The sequence below is a fragment of the Pelodiscus sinensis genome, chromosome 3 (genome assembly GCF_052426305.1).
Source record: "Pelodiscus sinensis isolate ZL-2025 chromosome 3, ASM5242630v1, whole genome shotgun sequence".
Taxonomy (NCBI): Eukaryota; Metazoa; Chordata; order Testudines; family Trionychidae; genus Pelodiscus; species Pelodiscus sinensis.
This window is the reverse complement of record NC_143054.1, coordinates 86,453,053-86,466,055: the sequence shown is the minus strand read 5'-3', so window position 1 is coordinate 86,466,055 and position 13,003 is coordinate 86,453,053. Positions and strand designations below refer to the sequence as shown.

Sequence of the window (13,003 nt, the reverse complement as noted above, 5' to 3'; positions counted from 1 at the left end):
GTCTACAAGAAACTGGACTGATATGACTAAGCATATTTCACTATAAGACTCTAAGCAGCCATCAGGTAGTAACACATTTCAGTCACATATAATTTAAATTGGTGATCTAGAAGCAAAAGATTCCACATAGCTTTCTCACTACCGTGGTACAGCAAGTGCCCTCCAAGTGTATTTTTATTTTAGTTTTGGATTCCATATGCGTCTTTATTTGGTGTGTGCAAATGCCTTGTAGAGTCATTAGCATGAAATAATAGATAAATGGGAAAGTTTGTTCTTGGTTTTGGCTCTGAAGCTTTGCGTGTGGGCATTCATTTCCTTACTGTTCAGATACATTAACACCTTCCTCTTGATTGTTTGCCAGATCTGCATCACAGTATTTTCACTTTCCTCCACTAGTTTCCAGGCCACTATTTCTCCATTAAATCACATCCCTTTTATGAATAAATCATGACTGTATAGCAACTGCCAAAAATATAATGCCATTTTTAAGATGGTCAACAAGGAATGGTTGTGAATAGTGAGGCATAATCCCTCTCAACTGGAGGGTGGACTATGAAATGCTTAAAATATCAGAGGGCTTGAGAACTAGAGGCTTGGCTTTAACATAAGTCTCTTTCACGTTGTTACACTAACAGCTAAGCCATTGGTACAGGGGACAAAAAGGACATTTGCGCAACTATATTTTTTTGCCAGAAGATGGAAATGAGTGACAGGGGGCAGATCACTTGATGATTACCTGCTCTGTTCAGTACCTCTTAGGCATCTAGCATTGGCCACTGTCAGAAGACAGGATACTGGGCAAGATGTACGTTGGTATGGCCATTTAGTATGGCCATTTGGTATGACCCAGTATGACTGTTCTTATGTTCTTAACTAAGAGGCATCATGCAAAAATAACTCAACAATTAAAACTATTTCAGATACAGTATGAAACAAAACAAGCTCTCATCACCTTGCAAAAATATGCTAAGGGATTTCCTAACAATTTATAAAGTGACTTTCCTCTCATATGCCAGTTTATATATGGTCAAGAATGGGAGAGAAAAGCCACTCCCACTCTGACGGCTTTTTGGTGACAGTAGTCTGGGTGAAATAAGGTTGTTTACTTCAGTACCCAGTGAACAGGTGCCTACATTTTAACATCCACAACTACTACCATTTTTAGTAGTTGAAGCAGGAATTAAGTAGGCATAAACACTGAATTAGCTGATCCCTCAGAGGTGGTCATTCCAGAACAAAGCAGAAGCACACAAAAAGTGGTTTATGTTGGGGGAATGGAAAGTATGGAGAAGACTGCACTTTTAATAAGTAATAATAGGTACATCAAAAGTTCTCCACTTCACTGCACAGACCCATCAAAAACATCATTTCTCATTGTGGGCCTCCGACTGATTCATATTTCTTCACTGACACTAGTTCATACAAAGTCACTATGCGAATACATAATCTATTCCACTTACTTTGTAGTTAAAGAGGAATAATCCACAGAATAGGCTGTACAGATCCGCTGTGAGCAGGGAGAGGTTGACTGCAGTAGCACTGGTTTTCTTAATGACTACTGGCATGAAGCTGTAGAGGCCAAACATACAGGCACTAAAGCCAACATACAGCAACCCTGGAGGAGGAGGAACAAGATAAAATGATTTACCACAGTCTTTCCAAAGGACCCATATTGCCTGACTTTGTATTGTGAGAAAGAAGAAAGCCACACTGTTTAAAAGACAATTCAGAATATTTTTCTCAAATAACATTTTTATTTAAATCATGTATATATTTATAGTCATTCTTGGAGCATTAATATAAATATATGCTATATCACTGGAAATGTAATATATCTAATAAATTATGTCATTGCTATGAATGTCTAGATCATACAGGACGAGATCACCAGCTGATGTAAGTTGTTTCAGCTTGACACATCTATTTAAATCAATTGAAATGTGTACCAAAATCTGTGTGCTAATAACCACTTTATAGATATCTTTTCTGGTGTCGTATAAAGAGCACAAGTGAGGGGACACAGCATACTACAGGTTTTTCATTCATTAGGAAAATCTCACAATCAATAGAGCTTGGTGTCTAATTCATTTATCGACCAAATTACACCTGTTATTCTGTTTTTGAATGATCTATGAGCTCATCAATTTATTCAGCTATGCTAGTTATTCAAAATTATTGAAATAATAAATCCTGTTAATATTTTTTGGCCTGTAACTTGTTTGACAGGGGTTTGCTGTGAAAATTAGAGATTCATTCTTGTTTAATTGGGCACATAGGCTGTACGCTACCCTCTGGTGGCCTAGGTATTTGTACCCGGACTGGTTGAAAGCAATTCTTCAATGCTGCTACACCTTGACATCAGATGTATGGTTGGATACCCCATCTGTATTGTTGTGAGACTACGAAGTACCAACCACTTAAGTAGGTTTTCAAGAAAACTCTCTTTACTCATTCAGAAGATCATCAGGTGATTGTGCGTAGCTGGCTTCATTTTTACATGACAAAATATTTTCATCCCCTCTTAGACGTATTGAGCAGCCACATCTCTACCTTGAGCAGGAGGCAAGCTAATTACCCCATCCTCCACCCCCAGTGCAGATATTGCCTCTTCAACAGTTTGGACCAGCCCAAAAACACAATATTCTATAGTTCCCATGAGAACAGCTTTACTATTAAAATAGTGCCTTCTCTTAGTTGTGAATTCCTCTTACTGGGAAATGAAACAGTGTGTTCTGGATAATCCCCCAAACTGGACCCAATCCCGTAGGGTGCTAAACATGTTCAATCCCCACTCAATTCAATGACAGTTGCGGGCATGTGGCATATTGAAGGATTAGGCCCATAAAATGGATTATACTGCTTTTGTAGCTGAAGTACTGTCCAATGGACAGGGCACTGGGCTGAGAATAAAGAGACCTGGATACTATTCCTGGCTCTGCCACTGATCTTTCATGTAACCTTGCTAAATCGCTGTACATCTCTGTGCCTCTATTTACTCTCCCATCCTTCATCTGTCTTGTCTATTTAAATTGCCTGATTTTTCAGGAAAAGGACTGTCTCTTATGCGTAAGTATAGATCCTAACACAGTGGGACATTGTAGGTATGAATGCAATATAAATAAAACATTCTATTACAAAGTAATTTCTTGTTAAAGATATTTGAAACCCTGCCAGGGAAGAATTCACAGTACCAATTATTTGGTGGTGAATCTCAAAGCAAGTTTTCTTAAAAAAAAAAATTCAACTTTTCCACTTATGTGCACTCAAGCAAATAATAATTTTACTGCTATTAGATGTTGCAATGTGGGCATGAACTAAATTTAGACTCAAAGGTATAGACTTAAAATGGCAGGGAACCTGATTCCTTATTTTGTACTTTCATGGCTCTGGGTATCAATTGATAATAAAAATGAATAAAGTCTTGCCAATTTTGTACCTTTACAAAAAGGCTATCCAGTGGATAAGTTCTATCATAACACTTATGGTTTTGCTTTTATAGAGGCAATTCAATAAGAAGTATATTTCCATATGAAACACATATAGTAGTCATCATAAGAAATCAGCAAATGCCTATAGTTACCCCACACATTGGTAAGTGAGATATCAGAGTTTCAATCCATATTTGGAATATGAAATAACCGTTGAGTGTTGTATCTATTAGCAAATGGTGACTTTTGAATGGTTAGCATTGTACATGGGTATCCATGGAATTCTCCCACATATAGTACTTAAAGGAGTGCTTTATGCCTGCTCTGCTATTCTTTCGTACTGGGACAATGATTCCATAAAAGGGAGTATAGTTTGGGCTAATGACAGAATTTTCAATGTATCGCACTACTAAGTCAGCCTCTTTCTTCTTGGCTTCAGAGCAGTTCACTTGAAAAAGTTATTCTAGCCTTTAGGTGTGGAGTTCTCAGATTGTTATCTGAAGATGAATGGTGGTCTATTAAATACTTGCTGGTGATTTGAAGAGAGCCGGCAGGGCACATGGTGCAAATGGTCTGAAAGCCTACAAAAGCAGCTGGAAATGAGGAACTGTCTAACTGTCTTCAATGGCATTTTACATGATTTTCTTGATCTTATACTCTGTCAGGGAATTAATTTCATTTTTATAAAGCCACTTTTCCAAAGGATTCTCCAGTTCCAGAAGAAGAATGCTTACACAATGGTTGTACTCTGAAGGATGAGTGTAAAAATGGCATCTCATTTGCACCTTAACTGTACTTCTAATCCACGTCAGTTGAGTGACATTTACTGGTGCCTATATGTAGGTATGTCTACACTACAGAGGTTTTTTTGGAAAACCAGCTGTTTTTCCAGCAAAACCGGAGTTAAGTCCACACTGCAATCACGTTCTTCTGAAAGTAAATTGAAAAAACAAAGGGTTTTTTCCGGTGTTGGTAATCCTCTTTCCATGAGGAAGAAACCTTTTTCTGAAAGAGCTCTTTTGAAAAAAGGTGTGTGTGGATGGAGAAGAGGGAGTTCTTTCACATGAAGAGGAAAGAGGAAAAAGCACAGGTGCCCTGGTGGCCACTCCATCTATAGTAATCATAGCTTAAATGTGAGATAGTGTCCATTCAGATCACTTTTTTGATGTGCTTTCGTGCGTGTACGCTCTCTTTCGGAAGAAGATTTCGGAACATCTCTTCTGAAAAATGGTTCTTCCGAAAGAAGCCTGCTGTCTAGACATAGCCTGTGAGCCAAAAAGAGTACCATTTGACTTTCACATCTCAAGTTCACAAAGCTAGAAGTTTTGGGAAAAAATATGTTTTATTTGTAAACTGATGACATTTGATCTGGAAGTTACCGGGAGACCACAAAGTTGGAACCCTAATGTGATTTTTAGAGAGTCACTTTTCAGGGTAGAAATGCTTCAGCATGCTCTAACTGCTGGTTTTAGCTTTTACGATCGTACTATGAAATCCAGAGTGCCACTAGTATTTGACAGTCCGGGATCATTTCACTCAAAGATTTCTTCAACTTGTTTCAGAACAAGCAACAATGAAACAGAGAGAAAAATTCATAGCCTTCATTGTGAGGAAAGTTGCTATCTGAGACCTAAATTCACTTCTCTCACAGATCAAACTTTTTTTTCATGTTTGTTATTGTTTCATTATTTACTTCGCAAACAATTTATTTTGGGGGCAGATCTTTAACTGAAAGAAGTTGGCATAGCTCCCCTGATTAAAATGAAGCTACACTGTTTTACATCAGTTGACAATTTAGTCTTGTGTGCTAAGGAACCTTGCAGGAGAAGAACTAAGTAGCAGAGAGGGCTACAACCTACATTAAACGTGTTATATGCTAGAATGGATTTGAACTTTCCTAACACAAAAACATTCCCATTTTACATCAGCTGAAGATTAGTTCATATATTCTTAATGACAAAATTATGGTAGATGGCAAGACCTACCTTCAATTATTTATTAAGTTGCCCACAATGACTTTATCACTACTATTGAAAGGGCTGACAATTTAACTGTGCTAAGCCACAGTTTTAAATCTGTTGTGCTAGATAAATATTCAGGACAATCAAGGTTGTGTCCTCCTTGACATAGTCTTGTCAGTCACTGCCTGACAAGCTCACAATGCTGCCAACACAATGGGAAATGCACGAAGTACAGTGGAAGGCAGGAAAGAATTCAAAACTATACATCTATCATAATTTTATTCACATTCTTTCACGGCTCAACCATATTTCAAATTATTGCACTCACAAAACAAGTACAGGTGTATACCATTCTTAGCCAGTTGAATTCCTCTTTTTCTGATTTACTTCCTACCCTTATAAATTATGACAAACTCAGCAAAGCATGATTTATTTTAATAAAATTTGTCAAACATTTATTTTAATGTCACATTTAACTAACACCAAATTACAACAGAACTCTTGTGGAAGTACATAGGACATCCATATAACTAGGAGATGAATTCACTATGATCATTGCTAATAATACCAGTACTAAATTAATTCAGGATCACAGACTTCTTAAATTAAATGCTACCTAGCTCTGGTAGAGTTTTGTTAAGGAATTCAGGCAAATGCATCTGCAGTCTGCAATAGGGTTTGGTCCTCAACTGAAACTTTCACTGATTTGTCATTTAGTTTTCAGTCTTGTGTAAAATTTCCATGACTTGCAGTGGTGATGCTGTGTAACAGATGCATTGCTCTATTAAGGTTTAGGATAATTTGAGTAAATAATGAATAAAGTGGTAAAGAAAGCAACAAACTACCTTGTTACTTATAGCTCCACTTCTCAGTGATTCCCTATATAACTAATTTCCATATCTTGATACTCATTTGTTAACTAGATTAACAAGATGCTGTTGCTATATAACCAAAGCATGACCTCCTGCTCAGTATTTCTACCTCTTGCACAGAATGTCGTTTTGTGTGTTATCAGCATTCTATAAAATACTTCCTTTGGCACAGATACCAACTGTGATGTTTTAGGAACTAAATGTTGCTAAATGTCGCTTATAAAAAAAAAAACCTTTCTCCTTACCCATCCTGGACCCCAGACACCCTGCTGGTGGGACTTATCAGCCCTCCTCCTTGATTCGGGTGTGGGGACTACAAAGGAGTGGGTGTTGGCTCCCTGCTAAGCCAGTCATAGGAGTCCTACACCATCTATGTTTCTACTCCTTTAACAAATACATCCTTTAAATCCTTTACCAATCCATTTTTATCTGGTCCGAGTAAAAGAGAGCTTTTCCTGACTGACATGGACATCTACAGTATCCCTTCTCTTCTGGTCACCAGGAAGAAGGGATGGGTCAGTGCTCTCACACAGACCTGTTTTGCAGCTCTGCAGTAAAAGTTGCTCCATGCTTCTCTAGCCCCGAAATGAGGTATACACCATCTTCTGACAAGCTAGCCAATGGGCTCCCCACGTTCCGCTTAAGGTGCAGTATGATCACTGTGCATGATGTTACCAAAAACCTACTTGAAATATATATGTGTTATAACTCACTCACCTCACTTGGAGAGTAATTAATTATTTAAATGCAGAAATGCTCCTCTCAGAAAAGGTTTTATGGGCCTGCAAAATCCAGTGCAGGAAATTTTCTTTTACAGTTTTTAGTTCTGTTTTCTTTCTTCTACACTAAGTGCAAAATGTTGGTGGTTAACAATCACTCTGATGATCTGTTTCAGTGCTGCACTGAATCTTGGAATAAGAAGCCTGTTATTCGTTAAGTCACTCTGCTGCCAGAATGATCTACTTGTGACATTCATATGCTTCTTCTCTGCCTAACCTAATGGTGCAGGGAATACATAATCTGGCAGAGGGAAGAGTGGGAGCACAGATCATTTCAAAAGGTTATAGATGAGACATGCATTCCAATCTTTGACAGAAACTAGCATGAATGTAGCAAACTTTGCCTCCTTTAGCCCTCCCACACTCCTCCCCAAATATTATTCCTCATGTTCTTCAGCAACAGTTTTTAATGAAATGAATTTTCTTCTTACCTATTTGCCAATCCCAGGGAACTTTTAACAACTCCTTGTGTTCCATTATTGCACTGGAAAAGAAAAGAAGGCAACGTTTGATGGGAAGGAACAGAACTTAACTTACTTCCACTCATTCAATTCATATGATGGACAAAACAAGTATAGCCTTATAACAACAAACTCCGGAAACAGCTATATAAACCAAATGTAGTCAGACCTAGTTAACTAACTTTGATTTTATTGCCATATCCATATGTTGGAAAGATCTTTGGTGCAGTAATCAGATTTGATAGCGTGTAATTTGTCCTGGTTTATCTCCAAATCTTTAGCGGTAAATCCAGAGCTGCCCACCCCCTCACTTTCATACCAGCCTGTCCTTTACAATTTAATATTCTCAAAGTTCTTGAACTTTCAAGACTTATAATACATCTGCATGTGTTATATGCCCTTCCAAGCCCCTCGACAGTGAAGAATAAATACGCTGAATCAATCACAGAGTTGAGGTGGCAGATTACATAGGATGTTCTTGGGAAAAATATCCCAGGACCCAATTCATCAAACATTGAGAGAGTAATCATAGCAATAAAATTCAAGAACCAAAAATTAAGACTGAGCCCTACTGAAAGAGCCCAGGTAAGGATTTAGTTTCAAGGTTAATTGAATTTTAAAAGCCCATTAACACGAAGGCCCCTTATTATTTGTGTTATTGTAGCACAGAGGAGCCCCCACCATGGGCCAGGATCCCTTTGTGCTAAGCATACAACGAACAAAAAAGCAGTCCCTGCCCCCAAAGAACTTACAGAGACAAGAGACAATAGATGGATCTGGGCAGATGGAGGTGTACAAGCAAACAATGAAATGCCAAGAGAGGCCCTCATACTCCAGGCAGGCCAGGTCCCCTCTGAGCTAGTTCTCCACTCAGCTATCCTTCTCTGGTCAATGATTTGAGGGGGAGGGGAACCTTGCTGTGCAGGGCTCTTATTAGGGATGTAATAGTGTAGTCAATTAATCAATAAGAAAAAGCTTATAGGTTAATATTAAAGACTACACACATCTCCCCCCCACACCAGTAAATTATTTTAGCGGGCTGGTCAGCAGCCCGTCTCAGTCCCAGCTTGGGCCGGGTCTGGGACCTACTCCCGCATGGCTCTGCATATATAGTGTATTAGGAGTCGGGCAGACAGGCAGCCTGACTCAGTCCTGGCTTGCACCGGGTTCTGGACCTACCACCACTGCAGCTCTGCATTTAAAGTGTATTAGGAGCCAGGCGGGCAGGCAGCCCAGCTCAGTTCCAGCTCGCACCATGTCCGGAAGCTCAGACCACCCCCGAACAGGGGCTGCTGCCACCCCACACTGCATTGGAGCAAGCAGTGTGGGGTGAGAGGCAGCTGGTCCACGAAGGGAACTGGTTTTTAAACTGGTTCCCTTTGCAGACCATCTCCCGCCTGGGACCCTACGCTGCTGCCTCTCATAGAGAGGCAGAAGTGTCGAATGGCAGTGGGCTCGTTGGGAGTGGGGCCAGAGTGCACTGGCTACTGGCCTCACCCCCAGGGGACTATAGAATAGTTGAGTAACCAATAAGAATTCATGAGGGTAATCAACTATTTAATTAACCGATATTTAACATCCATAGCTTTTATGAATTTGTGCCTCTTAAAGTAAAAATCCCCTTTTCCTACGATTTACAGAGAGGCTTAAAACAAATTTAAAAAAGCATCATATGCTGCTACAACTTTTCTTTATTATTATTTTTTTCCCTCTGCATCCCTCAGGCATACGGCAGAGTACAAAGACAAAGGGAGGCAGAGATCTTGTCCAAAAGAGCATGCACTCCACCAAATACAGAAACAGAAAGATGCATGGTAAAAGAAAGAGACAAAGAAGTGATAGGGACACTGTATCCCGAAGAGTTTTAATTACAATCTTTATGCAGAGCTTTTTAATATATAATTTTTTTAAACATAAAAATGCCCATATTGGATTGAACCAGTAGTACATCTATCTCAGTATCCTGTGCTATATGGAAGTTTAAGGACAACCATAGCACACGATTATGTCTCTGACCATCTTGGCTAATCAGCATTGGTGGACCTATCCTCCATGAACTTATCTAATTTTTTTAAACCCTGTCATACTTTTGATTTTCACAAAATCACTGCTCAACAAGTTCTACAGATTGACTGTGCATTGTGAAGAAATGCTTCATTTTATTTGTTTTAAACTTGCTGCCTATTAATTTCATTGGGTATGACATGAAGGGGCATATAACATTATTTCATGATTTTACTCTATCATAGTTGTCTCTTTCCTGAACTGAAGAATTCCACTCTTTTTAAGCACTCTTCATATGGAAGGTGGGAGAGTACCATGGATTTATAAAGTGGCATTATGTTATTTTCTGGCTTATTATTTAGCCTTTTTCTAATGGTTTTTAATATTGTTTGGTTTTTTTGTTTGACTGTTGCTGCATGCTTCACAAATGTTTTCAGGGAACTATCCACATTGATTCCAAATTTCTTTCCTGAGTGGTAAGAGCTAATTTAGATCCCCATAAATTCATGGGAATATTTAGGATTATGTTTTCCAATGTGTATAACTTTACACTTATCAACAGTGAATTTCATCTGCCACTTTGTTGCCCAGACTCCAAGTTTAAATGAGATCCCTTTGTAACTCTTTGAAGTCACCTTAGAACTAGGGCTGTTGACTAATATCAGTTAATTCTCACAATTATTTGAGATTTAAAAAATTAATTGCAATTAATTGTGGTTTTAATCACATTGTTAAACAATATTAGAATACCAATCTAAATTTACTATAAATATTTTCAGATATTTTTCTACATTTTCAAATATATTGACTTCAATCACAACACAAAATACAAAGCATCCAGTGCTCAGTCACATTATTTCTATTACAAATATTTGTAGTGCAAAAATGATGAACAAAAGAAATGGTATTTTTCAATTCATCAGTACAAGTGCAATCTCTTTACTATGAAACTGCAACTAACAAATGTAGTTTTTTGGTACATAACTGCATTAGAATAAAACATTGCAAAACTTTAGACCTATATGTCCACTCAGTCTTACTTCTTGTTCAGCCAATTGCTAAGACAAACAGGTTTGTTTACATTTATGGGAGGTATTGCTGCTTGTTTATTTACAATGTCTCTTGAAAATGAGAAAAGTTGTTTGTATGGGATTTTTCTAGACAGCATTGCATGGTATTTATGTGCCAGATATGCTATACATTCATATGCCTCTTCATGCTATGGTCACTATTCCATAGGACATGCGTCCATGCTGATGACACTCATTGAAAATAATGTGTTAATTAAATTTGTGACTGAACTCCTTGGGAAAAAACTGTATATCTTCTGCTCCATTTGACCTGCATTCTGCCATATATTTCATGTGATAGCAGTCTTGGGTGATGATACCAGCACATACTGTTCATTTTAAGAACATTTTAAGAAGATTTGAAATTCAGAGAAGGTACCAATGTGAGATTGCTAAATATAATTACAGCACTTGACCGAGGTTTAAAAATCTCAAGCGCCTTCCAAAATCTGGGAGACACAAAGTATGAATAATGCTCTCAGAAGTCTTAAAAGAGCAACACTCCAATGAGGAAACTATGAAACCCAAACCACCTACTCAGTGTTACACAGGTCAATCAATTTTTGTTTTTTGAAAAATAAAATAAAAATGTACGTGCTTCATTTTAATCATTGCTCAGGAACGGGTCTGGATATGAGGGGTTCTGTATTAAGGCTGCCCTGGGGAAAGAGGACTACTCCAGCTCTCTCTCTCTTCAGTAACTGGGGGCCAAATGAGAAGCACCTCTTCATGGCCACTGCAGCTCCAGTGGTCACAGCTGAAGGAAGGAACAATTGGGACAGGTCCAGGTTTGTCTGCCCTCTGCTCCCCCCAGCCAGAGTGAGGAATTCATCAAACTGTACACTTTCCCCTCACTGCCTGACAAAGGGGAACAGCCAGCAATATCCCCATATGAATGGGGGGGAGGGGAAGGGAAGGCATGGGAGATACACACCTTCCCTAAGGGGTGCGTGGGGAGTTGGAGACTCAGGGCTGGGGTAGTCCTGAATGGGGGTGCACACCCCCACCATGCCTCTTTCATCTGTCTGGTAATTGTGTATCTTTTCTGTTGGGTTTTGTGAGAAGCAATCCCATTCCAGGCACATCCCATTTTCCTGGTACACTTACCTTGATTTATGTTATGTTAAACGGAAGCTGCATACCAAATTTGTTGGTTCTATCTCTTACCATTTAGGAGTTCTTGAACTTACAGATAGACAGAAAGACAGACAGATAAACTCTCTCAAATATATAGTAGACAATAATATATAGTGTTTTTCCTCCATAGGTCTTAAAGCACTTTAACAAAGTATGTCACAGTAATTTTACAAAAGGGGAAACTAAGGTCAGATGAAAAAGAACTTCCAAAGACCAGCAGCATACTTGATCCACAGTCCAGTGCTGTATCCATCAGGCAACACTGCCTCCAAGATGTGTCTAAGTTTATATAGTCTTACTAAGTATAAGTCTCCACTTTGACTGTATCATTTTTGTATCATTACTTATTGTTTACCATGTATACAGAGGCAATAATAATAGTTCCCCCAAGAAAATCAGACATTTTTATCAGTTTTTATTTTCTTTATGTGCTTTAAAAATCTATTTGTGCAATAATTAAATCAACTGAAAGCACTTAAGTCATGTACCCAGATGCTGCAACAATGGGTGCATAAAAATAATAAACTAGCCTATTAAACAAATGCAGTTAATAGGCATTGTTGCTCATTCTCTATCCTTCGGGGCTGGGCAGATCAGCTACCTAGATAAACCACAAGTTTTGATTAATAATTACAAATTATTTTGGGCACCACCATAAATCAGATTTGCATAAAATGTAGGAGTATTACTTGGTGATGGTTTGGTATAGTATTCTCCTTTTCCAGACATGTTTTCAAAGGCTAGAGCCTACCCTTCTGCTATAAAGCCTGAATTTGGAGTGCAAAATGAATACTTGCAGACATCATTATCCATTTGTGCAAATATATGTGGGCTTTATGGGTGAAATGTGTGTGCCTGTAATTCATGAACCAATCTTTTGAACATTTGGCCCTATGCGTGTTATCATTGCAGAATTACTGTTTCAGTGTTTTCTTTCATAGCTTTCTAAATATCATAAATTATGTACATAGATTAAAAATATTACTGAATACCTTCTGGCAGAGTCAGTGTTTCCATCTGTTTACAATTCTAGGTGACTTTTTATAAATATGAATCACAATTAAGGATAGGTATGGTCTGTGTCACCCTGAATACAGCTCAAGATGCTAATTTGCTATTGATCTTGAAATAACAAATAGGTGGATACTATTTCACATCTATCAGGGTATGTCTACACTACCCCGCTAGTTCGAACTAGCGGGGTAATGTATGCATACCGAACGTGCAAATGAAGCCCGGGATTTGAATTTCCCGGGCTTCATTTGCATAAGCCGGCCGGCGCCATTTTTAA

At 38.5% G+C, this 13,003-nt stretch overlaps 1 protein-coding gene across 2 annotated transcripts in view; it reads right to left on the bottom strand.

The window, feature by feature from the left end:
• SLC35F1 (solute carrier family 35 member F1) overlaps positions 1 to 13,003 on the bottom strand; it is a 349,374-nt gene that overhangs the window by 33,023 nt on the left and 303,348 nt on the right. For both annotated transcript variants that reach the window (XM_025184648.3, XM_075924049.2), the window contains exons 6-7: positions 7,472 to 7,524; positions 1,461 to 1,615 (exon numbers count right to left, since the gene is read on the bottom strand). In XM_025184648.3, coding sequence (XP_025040433.2) covers positions 1,461 to 1,615; positions 7,472 to 7,524 — 208 coding nt within the window. The remainder of the gene's footprint in view (positions 1 to 1,460; positions 1,616 to 7,471; positions 7,525 to 13,003) is intronic.